Genomic DNA, 14,291 nt, shown 5'->3' on the forward strand with positions numbered 1-14,291 from the left:
TTCGAAAAAAAAATAGAAAAAAGTGCAATTACAACAGCCTACCAAGATAAATGTTTTACGAATTACTATTGAATTTATATATGTACAGCTCCTTTTCTATAATTCCGTGCTTGAAACGTAGTTTCGCTCGTATTTCAGTTTAAAATTTTGTTTAAACGGTATATTTAGTCGGATGAAATGAGCACTCTTTTTCTCATTTTATTTTGTATGAAACTATTATCACTGTTGCGCGTAACCTCCTTCAACATATCTAAAATGTTTAAAAATATGATCTTAATTAAAAAAGTTTCATTAATAAAAGTAAAAGATAAAAAATATCTGTAGATGATGCGATGCACAAAAAATGTAAATTCAAAAGATTCGCGACGGATGTTAATTTAAAAATATTAATAATAATGACAATAGATGGCGCCCCAATAAAAAAGTGTAATGCAATATATTGTAAGATATTAATATTTTGGCTGAAATATTTAAGTGCATGAATGTTTGAAAAATTCAATAATAACTCATAATTAATAAAATAAAAATGAGAGTTTGGCTTTATGGAAGTTTTAATTCATTTATTAATTCTTTTCTGGTTTTTAAAAAAATGTTACTAAAATAAAAAAAGTAATTTTGACAGAAAGGGAGGGCTGTACGATGAATCTACATAACATATCTTCTGTATATTTTCTGAATAACTTTCATTATTTCCAAACGTAGATTTACCATCATTTTAGTTAAAGATAAGACAAGTGCCGGAGTTCTATAAAATAGTAATCTATTAATGGTAACTAGAATCCGATATATTATTCTTCACTGGTGAATAGGCAATAAACTTTATTATCTTTTGTTTTTTTGCTAGAATTAAGAAAAAGGATAATTCAAGTGTTATTAATACTAGTATAAATTTGGTTCTGAAAGAGGTTTTATATGGAGTAAAAAAAGAATTAAATAATCATTTTAGGAGTCGATTGTTTTTCCCTGTTCAAATATATAGTGACTTCCTGTGAAATTCAAATATTTGATAACTGTCATTAATTCCATTTATTTAAAAAACACACTATTTTAGCAACTTTTGTTACCGTAAGAATTCGTTTCTTTCCTACGACAGTTTCATTAAAGTTTAATGATCTTTGATCAGCTTCAGCAGTTTCTATCGTGAATGTTGGAGTGCTTGCAAAACAGCACAGCTGTAGTTTCAAGCTGACAGTGATGTTATGGAGCAAATGTAGCCTTATGCATCCATGAATGACGTACATGCTTCACTGTACAATCATTTTCTCGTAGTGAACCACCCTTGTGTTTTGGTGATGATTTGTTTGACTTTGAGTCATGCAGTTTTGTCTTGCAGTTCAAAATCAGCTGCCATCCATTTTATCTAAAGGCAGCTCTTCTTCTATTAGCTGTAAAGAAAGAGAAATTTTGATTCAGTTCATTGTTCTGTGCTATTTTTTTTCCGAAATAAATGGGAAATATCTTTATAAAATTTGTGATGAGTAAAACATTTAAAAATTTTAAGTAGGCACACACAAAATTTTTCGTGCATTAATATTCTTTGAACGAAAAATGTATGCTCGGTCATCCATTTATACAGTCGGGAAGAAAGCGTATATTGTACAATCATCCTTAACCGTAATATTTCGGCTTCAACGCGACTTATATAAACGTAACATTGCGGCTCCAATGTTATGTAGTTTGATAAATTTAGGAAAAAGAAAAAATAATAATTAAGCATGTCAACATGAAGTTTGGAGCTATGCACCACTCATTTTCTTTAATTTCTTCTTCCACTTAAACTTTTTACTTTTAGTGTACTGTATGCTCACATATACACTCATTTAAACAAAGTATCTGTTACTTAAAATAACATCAGTATGTAAAAGCTGAGTAACATCAATATGCAAAAGCTGAGTAACATCAGTATGTAAAGCTTATATTTATAAAAAAAAAATAGGGCTCCTGTACCTGATAGTAGTACCACATAACTTTGAAAATCACAAATAATGTAAATGGCAAAAAGAAAAAAAAATCCACTTCAGTTAAAGATATAATCTTGGGAGCCAACTGAAAGAAGAGATTTTCGATTTTTTACGTATAATATATCTAGATAAAACTTTTTAAGTTACACCACTCTTTAAGTTATATGCACTGAATAAATAAGTATGTGTTAGCTATTACAACAATTTTTCCTCATGTGCGAATAAAAAAAAATAAAATAATAATAATAATAAATAAAAAAACAGAGCAAATTTACCAAGAATGATAGGCATTTTATCATAATATATATATATATATATATCCAAAGAGAAATTTAAATGAATGTAATCATTTTGTAAACATGTCTCTCTTCTGTTATACTATATATTTCAAATGTCGGTTGCGACATGTTTCTGTTCTAATAAAGTATTATTGCTTTAGATTTTAGATTTATATACGCATGGAAAAACTGCTTCATAAGAGAATTTTATAAGACTTTTTAGCACATCATCAACGTAACTAACCGATTAATATCGGGATAAGGAGCAAAGTTGAATCGAAATTAAGGTTAATACGATCAGAACAGGAAAAAAATTAAGACAAGTTAATACGTGTCCTAGTTAATTGACAACTTGATAATAGCGGATCCAATTATACTTTCCCCTTGAATGTCAACGCATATTTTTTCGTAAATTTATATTAAATTGTATAATATATTACTATTTAATGCGTTACATTGCAATAAATACTATTAAATTTTTCTCACCTGTACTAGCTTTTCTCTGTACTGTGCGTCTGACTCCCTGTACCTCTTCGGTGGCAATCGAATGCTTGCTCTTTTCAGTACGAGCTCCAAATCATCATTATCAAAGATCTGGATTGGATCTACTTTATGCTTGTTCACCAACTGGCCAAGGTATTCCACGTAATGAACTCTAACGAAAGAAAAATAATTTTAATAATGTTACTTTCAATTCCTTCCTTTTAATTTAAAATTCCACGTTAATTAATCCAGTTATCCTATCATCATTGTCTTTACTTTCAATTCTACTCTCGTTAACCCTTACCGGAATACAGATTACTTTTTAAAGCGCAGATGTCCTGAGAGTTAGAGAGAGCTTTTTAGCATTCTTGCTTGATTTATTGGCTTTAGTTTCGGCAAGTCGCGTTGGTTTCCCGAATACTTAAGACCAAACCAAAGTTTATTTAGGCGCGTTTTAAATTATATTGCGCATTTTAATTTGAATTTACTTTTACATTTGTCGTTCGTTAGTACCCACTGGCTTCGGAGAGGATTTTTTTATATTTATCTGTTTTGTGTTACCGTCAGACTGAAGTATTGATACAGAAGTTTTTATTTTAAACCTTCATTTGAGATGTGTTTTCCGCAGTAAGAAGGTAAAAGTGGAAAATAAGTCCTCTGTTTCTCTCTTCGGTTCACTTAGTAGGTTAACATTTTAAAGTTGTGTAGAACAAATGTACTTGGATTTTTGCAATTTTAGGAATGAGAGCGTAATAGTCTTCATTTCGATTTCATCGTTTGGCTAGAAGTATTTTCACTTTTACTTAGTTCGCTTTCACCTATCTGTGATGCTCTAAAATCATCCGTATCAACCCTAAAATATTAAAAGAATTTTGAGAGCTTAGGAAAACTTGTTCTCTGCCGGCACAAGATCTACACAGAAACACCAAAATTGGTTTCGATCACGTGCCAATGTCGATTGTAAGTTAGCTATGATCCTATGCAAGTACCCTAAAAATCATTTAATTTAATCACATTCTTACTCTTTTAACTATGCGCTTTTGCAAATTCTAAGCCTCGTTAGCTATACCAATATGGATTCTATGCTGATATCGATTATATAAATATTAAATCCTATCAGTGTGTCTATTTTACACATTCTTGATACCATGCGGGACGGATCTCATACTTGTGACGATTCTGTAACGGATAAATGTGCGTTAATCCTCTTATTCATTATTACAACATTATCAGTTGTATGTAGGTCCTATGGGTGAGAGTCATAAACATTTAACATTTTGCTCCAGTTCTTTCTCATTTCTCAGCTTAACCTTGTTGCGAAAATGCGAGCTGTTAGTCGAATATTTATGAAGCACAGTCGAGCACTGAATTAGTAGATAACTTTTTTTGAAGGAGAAGTTAGAGTGAAGATATATTTTTATGTTTTTTCAAGTCATATCTTTGCGATATTTGTAATCAAACTGATTGCCTAGTTTTGGAAAGAAATAATATTAATAATTTATTCAGCACCACCCATTTCGTAAGTCAAATTAAACTTCTGTTATTCGGAGACTTTGATTTTCTTTAGTGTTTTTATGGTCATTAGTCCTTTTACTTAAATCAGCCCTTTTGTTTCAGTTTGTTGTTGTTTTGTTTGTTTGTTTTGTTTTAGTTTCAGTTTTAGCCCTTTTGTTTCAGAAGTTAAAATAAGATTGACAGGACGAATATCGTGTGTAGTAATTTCCTTTGTTTGCAGTTCTGCAAATAACACTGGTATTCAAATTCATATTAAAAGAAAAAAATCACATTTGGTCAATTATCTTCAGAACTGATTGAAAGATTTTATGAAATTCGGTGCAGACATGCGTTGATATAATACAAAAAATATACCGTACATCAGTAATGGTATACAAATATAATCGTGCATAAACCTTACGGCACAGGAAGGTCTGAAAGATTGCAAGATCGAACAAAAAGGAGGTTAATAGAGTTATGGTTCCCTCGAAAAGTCAAATAGCTCTCTCAATGTGATTTCATAGAGGAAATGAAGCAATTTATGAGATTCTGTGGCAGTCGGTCCTACTCCGCAGCAATGTAGTTTTTGGAAAAAAACATATCCTAGTTTTTTTGTTGAAACCAGCGCCATTTTAAGAAATAATAATAGAATCGTTATGAAATTAATTTTAAACTTTGCCTCAGTTTAAAATTAATTCTGGCATAATATTTATAAACTAATTAAAATCTTTTACTTTGTGAGCAAAGACTTTTAATTAATCATCCATTATTTTCAGCTGATATCGATTTTCAGACAGGAGTTCGTTCCATTTTATACATGGTTTAATTGACATGTATAGAAAGCGTTGCTATAAATGCATCAGCTTGTTCACTGTAATCTATGATTCACTGATGCAATCTAATCTGGTTTCAATAATCATCGGAAGGCATAACTGAAAAATACATTGGAATTTATTAAGCTAAGTAGCGTTTTAAAATACAGGATTCGCGAGGTTAGAAGATACATTTTTTATCTCTCATCGCTTTTATTTTCTTCCATAATTACAGTGCATTAAATAGAGAAGATACTTGGTACTGTTCATACTGTAGAATGTTTGTCGAAACGAATTTAGTTTTTGTAGAACTTAAATCAATCTAATTAATCTGACTTTACGCTACAAATATACAATTCTGCGTCAGTAAAATTAGCATGAAGGTTTTTTATTCGATATTTTGCCCCAAGTCATAACTCTTAAACTGCATACATGATTCAAGACTGAATATTTCCTTATTCGATACAGAATTAGACTACTCGTTGCGCATCTTGTTTTTCAGAATGACTGAGAACAAGTTGTTATTCAACATGTTGTTGACTGAGAGCAAGTTGTTATTGCTTGAGCAACAGATAAATTGGAATTTTTTCCTAATGTATCAACTTAGAGCTTTCCTGTCCGAATATAATTTGTTGTTGTGACTTATCTCACTTGTCTGATAGTAACATCAGAATAAGCCGACGAAATTCATCGTGGCGAGAAAGGTAAGACTACGCCTGTCGTTGGCAAAAGCCGTGAGCACAATACAGGTGACAGTACGACTTTGCTTAGTTCAACCCCAATTTTGATAGGGAGCACCCCAGAAGGACGGGCCCGAGGATCTCCTACCACCAGAAGACTTTCAGTTCGCCGCATATTTAAGGTGCTCCTATGATGCACAGATACTATACATTTAGAAACATTCTCCGGGATTCCAACCCGAGCCCTTCAATATTGAGTCACTAACCACTGTCCCGGTTGGGATGCCAAAATAGTTTGGCCAATATTGAATTACCGATTGTTCAGCATAGCAATACGGCTTACTATGAATACGTATTGAACAAAGATTGATGAAAACATTTAGAAATGTTTCTCGAGTTTGCATGTGAACACGTCACATCTCAATACTTTAGTTCATTGAAGAATTTCTTTACTATCTATTCAAAGCTTGCTCTTAACTTTTCTTTTGATATACTTTTCTTTTGAATTTTTCGTTTTTAATTATGAAATAAGTTGATTTAAAATTTTAGTTATTATCAACTTTGAGCATGTAGACTTTGGAAAACATTGATTACCTGCATAATCCCGCAAAGCCGTCTTCTACCTCTTTCCCACAGTGGTCATCTATCATTCCATCTGCAGTTTCTTTTTGCTCCATAACCTGACAAGCACCGTTCACTTCCATTCCGTCAGGCGGATCCTTATTGTACTTTATATTATTCATCTAGAATTGGTCAGAATTAATATAAAAAAGCAATATTTTTTTCTATATTAACAATTAATGACGACGCTATTTTATAAGACCTGCAGGAAGGTCTTAAGTCAGATAAGTATTTATGTTGTCAATAAAAACATTAGAAATTAATTAAGCCTAAAACTGCATAAATAATTTACGATGTTTATGTAATTGTACGAGACAACTTAATTAACAAAACTGAGCCTGCATCTGAAGAAGTGTAGCAGAGAACGCAGGACTAAGGCCCAGTCGAAGGTACTTCTCTCTATAGTGGCTACTTTTACGTCTTCTCTAAATGAGCATGGACTTATTGCAACATGTCGCCACCTAGCGCAAAATGTAATTTACTTTTTGATTCTAACGTGTAATTCCACAATGTCTACAACAGAAATTTTAAGTATGCTTCAGTGAAGATATGTTTTGCGAAAGTTTGGGACGGCTAGAATTTTTCCAAGAACTTGATATGTATGAATATAAGCAGAATCGTTAAGTCATTCCTACTTGCATTCAAACTTACCTATGTCTTGTATTGTAAAGATTTTGAATCTATTATTAAAATTTTGAAATTCGAAATATTCCAAAGCGTAAAATATTTTAAGTACAGAAATTATGTCACATGTATGACGAGTGGTCATATGAATCTCATTTTAATTCTATTATTGCATGAATAAGTGGATACTTATCAATATATAAGAATCAGAGAAAAAAACGATGTTAATAACCACTGAGCTGAAGGAGCTAATGATATTTTACTTTCTTATGATTTATTATGTATACAATTATTAAAAATAATTTATAAACTCATCTTTATAAAAGATTTTTAAGGTTCATATGAAATAAAAATTAGTTAGTAACATGACTTAAGTCCTGTTTAAAAAATATACAATTATTTTTACCCAAATATTCGGATTCTGAAAATACCGAGATTTGGAATCCTTGTGGTCGTTAAGTATTTCGGATAAGGAGTATTAGCCTCTAATATTGCACAGCCATTTGTGAGAAAAGATCCAGTTTTCTGGATTCTCAAAATTCCCCAGATCCTGCGATTTCTTACGAAGTTCTCGTGTACACTAATTTGTTGTTTAATACATGCATTAAACTGGGGCAGTTTATTCTAAATCCACAAAAGTACTTTATTTGTTGTTAGCTGGAACAGATGAAAATTTCTTTGATAAATGAAGAAAGACACATTCATGTTGGGCTGTCTCCTTAATAGAGAATTAGGCTGAATGATTCTTTCTTTATTTAATTTAGCTATATTTTTATTTTCAATCTTTACTTTTCCAAATTTTAATTTAATATGTATCTAAAATTTCAAATTTAATAATTTTTTAAAAATTGTAATTAATTTCCAATCGCAAAATCTTTCGAATTTAGTGCATTATAATTTTTATTATTACATAGCCTGCATACACGTTTTATTATTCGTGTTTTATTTTAGTTTCTTATTGGAAAGCAATACATTATTAATTATTACTTATTTATTAAAGCTTTTAATATTGCTGGTTTAGAACATAATTAATAAAATTTCTTTAAAATTTAAAAAAAAATTGTACTTTTAAATTGTATCTTGTTCGATTAAATTTATTTACTTTCATTATATTTTTCTATACGCAATATAATATCACAATTATAGCCCTTGAAAATTTAATTAATATCTGATTAACAACAATAATTGTTTCAATATTCACAATTAACATAAGATTTTTTCTTTTAGTGAATTTTTTACTTTCAATAGGCAATTCTCGAAATTTTTTTTCTATACTATTTTATTACAGTTCACTATTTTTATTATAATTCTCATATTAGTTAGTGCAAATATATATATTTGTTGTTGATATAAGCTGTTCAGGATAAATCACAAATAAGTACTCTAGCCACTTAAGTTAAATATTAAATGAAATGATTGGCTAGAAATTGGAAATTGCGAAAGGCGATAGTAGGGTGACATTGTTGAAATCTATTGGTAAAGATCATAAGTAATAATATATAGAAATAATAATATATAGATATAATTTTGGACCGGGGAACTAAAAGTATCCAACTGTGCTCCTTCCTCGAATCACGGATATTTCAACAACCAACTGGACGTGTTGACCACTTGCATCAAGAAATCATGTCAAGGAAATGCTTTGATTCCTTGCAGATCCAACTGCTTTGCTCTAATTTATACAATAACTTGTCTAAATAAGCTGTATTAGTGAAGAACAGAAATTGAAATATAAAAGCATAAAATGCAGTAATTAAAAGATAAAATGTTTACAGTATGCTTACATCCAGGAGTTTTTGTAAATCCCCCGGTTCTTTATCTCTGAGATAGAACAAGCAATTTCTTGGATGATGAGCGTGCAGACCTAGTTTCGCACAAAATTCTGATACACCACATTTCTGTAAGAGAAATAATTCACATTACTTAACAAATTTTTATCATGATATGTTACATAAAATTTTCTGCTGCTACGTTTCCTGTTTTCGGGATTTTTATATAAAATTATTACATAAGTAACTGCATAAGTTACCAGTTTACCAGTAAGTTTAATTAAGCAGTTTCGGTTTTGAATTACTCTTCCCTTTCATTTTATTATTCTCAGAATCTCATTACTGATTTCTGAGTAATGCAAATTTATTAAATAGGATGGATCCATTTTGGATAACATTTCTTTCCACAAATAATCTATATCCAAGGCTTGATTTTAGGAATAAAAGGAAATGACTAACTTTGGAGCAACTCCTTTTCGAAAGCAATGCTATTTTGAGCATATTTTCACAATCTGAACTTTAAATTTTCATTATAAAATTTTTATTCTCATTTAAATTACTTAAAGGAAATAATGTGCAACCACAATTGTAAAATAATTGTTAATTTTATTTATCTTTATCACAATTATTGTTTTTCATAATTTTAGTAATTAGTGGTTTTTTGATAATTCATTCGCATACTTAATGCTTCCATATTTTGGCAGTTTATACCTTTCAAAAAATACTTACGGATCACGTAAATTTTAACTAATAACCATGCGGACAAAGACTTTACTGCTTACCATAAAGTTCAAGGGAACTTTCAGTCATAAAGAGATATTTTTCTCTTTTTTCTTTTTGCATTATTTAATAATGTAAGATATGCCACCTTTATCATTGTGGCGGTTAACTAAGCCGATTGCCATATCACCGGGAATGGGCAAGGAACTTCTAAGCACGTTCTTTGGCCTGGGTTCGAATCCTGGTGAAGACATCGATATATGCAAAAATTATCTATCCCCCTGTCTTGCAAGTGTAATATCAGTCGCTACCTGGGACAATCCTGGGTAACGTTCTTAGTAGTCAGAAGGCTAAATGATGGTTAACCTTTTTCCAGGGAATGCTTTAGTAACAAGTGAGCCATTGAATAAAAAGCAAATATAGTAAATAGTTAATATACGAGGTACAATAGGAGCCTTTATATCTTCCTTTTTCTGCTAGCTCTGACTTCTTATAGACAAAGGTCTAATTTAGGCTAGTTTAAATGAAGAAATTACACTGAAAAAGATAAGCGCAATTAAGTAGAAACTTTAAAAAATATTCTTTTATTTTTTACATATTTCCTGAACTCTATTCAAAAAATATTTACGTATCACGTAAATTTTAACTAATTTGATGCCGTCAAATTCATTATTACCAGTAAAAATAACATTAAATTTACTGTGATTCTTTACCTGGCCCATTTTGAAAGGTCTTGAACAACCGCTGCAGAAATCGTGTTGGCACTGAATACAACGGAAATGCATGCAACCACCTTTAGCTAGCGCATACCGGAAATGACAGCTTGGACAATCTGCAAAAATATGTATTTAAAATATGCATTTAACGTATTCAGCTCAGAAGCAACAGTCAGAATCTAAGTAATTAATGAGTGAAAGTCAACTGGAATAACATTTTGAATAATTATTAGCATTTTTAAAAAATTTTATATTTGTATATAAAAACTAGTATAGATGATCTGCAACATAAATAATTTTTTGTTTACTAAATAATAACTTAGCAGATATCTCTGTCCTGTGTGATATCTCTCAATATAAGACCTATTTCACAGGAAATTTTCGATGGAATTATATTTGAGGTCAGTCGTCTCATCTTAATATAGTATGTTATAATTCAGCCTAGTCCTCAAATACGATAATAATTAAACCTATAAAATTTCTCATATAAGAAGTTTTCAATTTTGCGACCGAATAGTACCCATGATATCCTGCATTTCCTTAATACATATTGTTACGAAATGTACAGTCGCGGTGAGATAGCTTCCCCGCAAAGCAGGTTTAGGGTTGCCATAAAATGGCAAGGAAAGTTAGGGTTGCCATATCTAAAAAGAAATCGCCCATTTGGCGACATTTGGCGATATGCCATGGACGCATGGAGAACCTTCTGGAACGAATTCTTACTGGTTTAGCCCAGAATGTTCTCGAATACAAGCCAAAAACTATATAAACAATGCTGGTACGCGGAGAGTGAGTGCGAGATGTTAGTTTCGAGTTAGTCCGTGCGGACTCGATCGAGTTGACAGCTGGGCAGCAAGGGCCGAGTGGGTCGTCGAGTGCACCGAAAGATCCTCTCAGTGTATCGCGGTTAGTCCATCGTCGAGAGAGCGTGTTGTGCTCCGGGAACGACTGAACCGAAGAGTCGGAAGCTGTGCTCTGTGTGCCGTCGAGTGCAACGCGAGTTGTAGCGTGGAGAGTCTCGAAAGTACGTAGAGTACGGCCAAGCAGAGTCGGGAGTTGTACTCTGGTGCTTTGCAGTGAAGCTGTCTTCATTGTGATGGCCTGATAACCTGAAGGCTGTGTCGCTGATTGTTCCAGCGTGTTTTTAGTAGTTCTTCGACGACTGTAAAACGTAATTTTGGATCTGTCCTGATTAATATTCGCTAAATAAAGTGTGTTTCGATACTTCATCAAGTGTCGTCTTTATTCACTCCAAATCCGCACGAACCACGTAACGTACGTAACAAAAAGGAAGGAAATAACGTAACAACTGATGTCAGGGGGAAAAAAATAACAATATGTTAGACTCTTGACTTCGCCGAGACGATTTCCAGGGCTCACCAACTGAAAACTTCCGGTCAATGTTTCCCGATGGACAGGCACGACAGTCAGTATGGCAGATGCCTGCAGCCAGTATGGCAGATGGCATATGAAGTCTGACACGGAATTGAAGCCGCATAAACAGCAATAATTCAAAATCTCTGTTCGAATCTGCGCCCAAACGTATTAACAGCTGCTATTGTTTACGGAGATACTGACATTCTTTTCCACGATACAATAACTTTAAAGTGTAGTATAGTGTACAGCAGCATGTAATGTTATAGCTTACTACTGTTACTTTCTCTATGCTAAGGGTCTAGCAGCCAATTTATATACTAATTCCCCGTATAGATTTGTTTAAATATGTGCTTGTTATTATTTAATATTAAATTTACAGAAACACGAATATGCTAATGGAGTATATGAACATTTAGATGAAAAGATACAGAGCCACATAATTGTCCATTTAGTGATGCGGATGTTTAGAGTTGTAGAATCTCATTGACTGGCTGTAATAAATTTTGTTCATCGCTTTGCAGCAATTGACATTACAAGTGGGAATGGCGTAATTAGCACATGAAATTGGCATAGGAGTTTTTGAAAATATGAAAAAAAAATTGTTTCCAAAATATTAAGGCCATAGAATTATAACTAAGAGCCACGGAAGCTGAACAGGCGAGCGAATGAATAAAATGATTGTTTTTTTGTGCATATCTAAAGATAGTCAAAATGTTTTTTAGTAGTTTGTAAACGAATAGGATATTTTCAAGATGGTGCAAGCCTGAAGGAGAACGTTTTTAAAAAGTACTAACAACCGATTTGGGACTGTTTGTGAGCAACATTTGAATAGCAATTCTGTTCAGCTGGATTAACTACATGCTAAGGTTTATTTTAATAAGCATATTATTTTTGCGTTAATTCTGATTTGTTACTTTAATTGCTTACGTCATTAACCAGACTGCATGGATCTTATAAGAAATAGACTAACCCAAACGGGTTTTTTCCATTGCAGTGCGTAAATTGTCAAGAAAAAGCTGGTTGTAGCGCCTCATTTCACAAATTAGAATTTCTGCATATTTTTATTTTTGAAATTGAGACTGATTTTTAAAAATTTAGCATATTTATCAAGCATAATTAACGTTCCAAATAATTATAAAGCTCTTGCATGCTTTCAGAACTGGATATATTTTTAGCTTTCTATGCTGTAAGGAAATTTGTAACTATTTCTTTTAGAAAATAATATTTTAAATCTGAACTAATAGAAAATTTCAAACAAGCAATTTTATGCTTTTTATTGGTGTAAATAAAAACGAATTTTTGAAAGTTTTGTTTAAAATTCTAAATTCTGCTGCTTTTTTAAAATTATAGATGAGTATCATAGCACAATTTGTATAAAGGAATTTTATTTCAATTATATTTCATAATACATCATAGTGATAAACACTTTTGACTCCTGAAAAATTTTTATACATTTAATTCTAATATTAAAATTGTATTTAACCGTAATAATTAATTTTGCTTGTATTTTCTAGTGATTATTTTTTAAAATTTATTTTTAGTTCTGCATAAGATTTTTTTATTTACTGTTAATTTAATTTATTAACCTAAAGGGGCGGTAGCCTAGAAAGGCTTTTAGTTTCGAAGCGGCATTTTGCGCTGTTTCACTATAAATGTCCGTGTCTCCTTGCAAATTGTTGTTACCAAATATTATCGCCTTGTATTATATGTAAAGAAATTAAATAATGAAGAATCTGCATGAATACATGTATGTTTCTCGCACTGTGAACAAAAACGACAGCAAATTTTGAATAATGTAATCCTCCACCTGAACATGGGCATCTTTACGGCCGAATTTCGAATTTGTTTTAACCTATTTCATATTTTGTAAGACTTTAACGAATTTTTGATTAACAAACTCAACGAGTTCAGAGCGGAAAATAACAGTTTTATCTCCAGTGCGGAAATTCTAAAGATATGCTATTTTCAAATGTATGTGGTTTACGGGCAAAGAACATGATATTCAATACATATAGGTAACACACAAAACGTTAAAAAAAGGTTCCTTTTGGAGGTAATATAAAATCTGAGTGTTTCTAGATTTTATTTTATCTTTTTTTTCCCTTCATTACGCTCAGAAAATTTTATGCTCCGAATTTTATGAATTATTAAAATAACTAATCGAATTTAATGTTAATAACTTAATGGTCATATAATCAAATAAATATGATCGTTTTGTAATGTTATTATAGTTTGGAAAATCACTGCCTGAAAATGTTCATTAAATTAAAAAAAATTATCAGATCTTGTTTAATTTTACCTTACTTATTTCAAAGCATCGCGTACTATCAATCTTATTTAATTTTACTTTATTTTTACGCAAAATTAAGTTCATAAATTTTGTGCTTAGAGTTTTTACCGTTTTACCAAAGTAAAGATGTTTGTACAGGAATTACGCGTGAAAAAAATGCGCGAAATGCAGTAAGAAGTGCTTTAATGATATATATTGAATCCTACTTGGAAAAAACTGTGGCTTTCATATTCTCATCACTATATAACGTATCGCATTTAATAATTAAAAAGAGTTATGTGATATAAACGCCATAGGTTTCTGTGTTAAAGTAAACCAGATCGTCCCTACTCTTTCTGGCCGATATGTCGGTGACGCGCGCCCCGCCCACTGGTTTAGTCTATCTCTTATAAGGTCCATGTCAGACTGCAAATTAAGTGACATTTAAATCTCGCGCGAAGGTGTAAATTAAAAAAAAAAAAGAGTT

General features: G+C 31.5%; 1 protein-coding gene across 2 annotated transcripts in view; it reads right to left on the minus strand.

Moving 5' to 3' along the window:
- Positions 1–1,002: 1,002 nt before the first annotated feature.
- LUBEL (Linear Ubiquitin E3 ligase) overlaps positions 1,003–14,291 on the minus strand; it is a 125,036-nt gene continuing 111,747 nt past the window's right edge. Inside the window, exons 20-24 of one of the 2 annotated variants that reach the window (XM_085822058.1) lie at positions 10,156–10,274; positions 8,738–8,851; positions 6,303–6,451; positions 2,726–2,894; positions 1,003–1,385 (exon numbers count right to left, since the gene is read on the minus strand). In XM_085822058.1, coding sequence (XP_085678184.1) covers positions 1,341–1,385; positions 2,726–2,894; positions 6,303–6,451; positions 8,738–8,851; positions 10,156–10,274 — 596 coding nt within the window. In that variant the 3' untranslated portion in view covers positions 1,003–1,340. Of the gene's footprint in view, positions 1,386–2,725; positions 2,895–6,302; positions 6,452–8,737; positions 8,852–10,155; positions 10,275–14,291 lie in introns of those variants that run through there. The other variant, XM_085822059.1, reaches the window with a different exon arrangement.

The sequence above is a fragment of the Stegodyphus dumicola genome, chromosome 8 (genome assembly GCF_044657685.1).
Source record: "Stegodyphus dumicola isolate Sdum_Otavi_A_Nest chromosome 8, ASM4465768v1".
NCBI classification, from domain to species: domain Eukaryota; kingdom Metazoa; phylum Arthropoda; class Arachnida; order Araneae; family Eresidae; genus Stegodyphus; species Stegodyphus dumicola.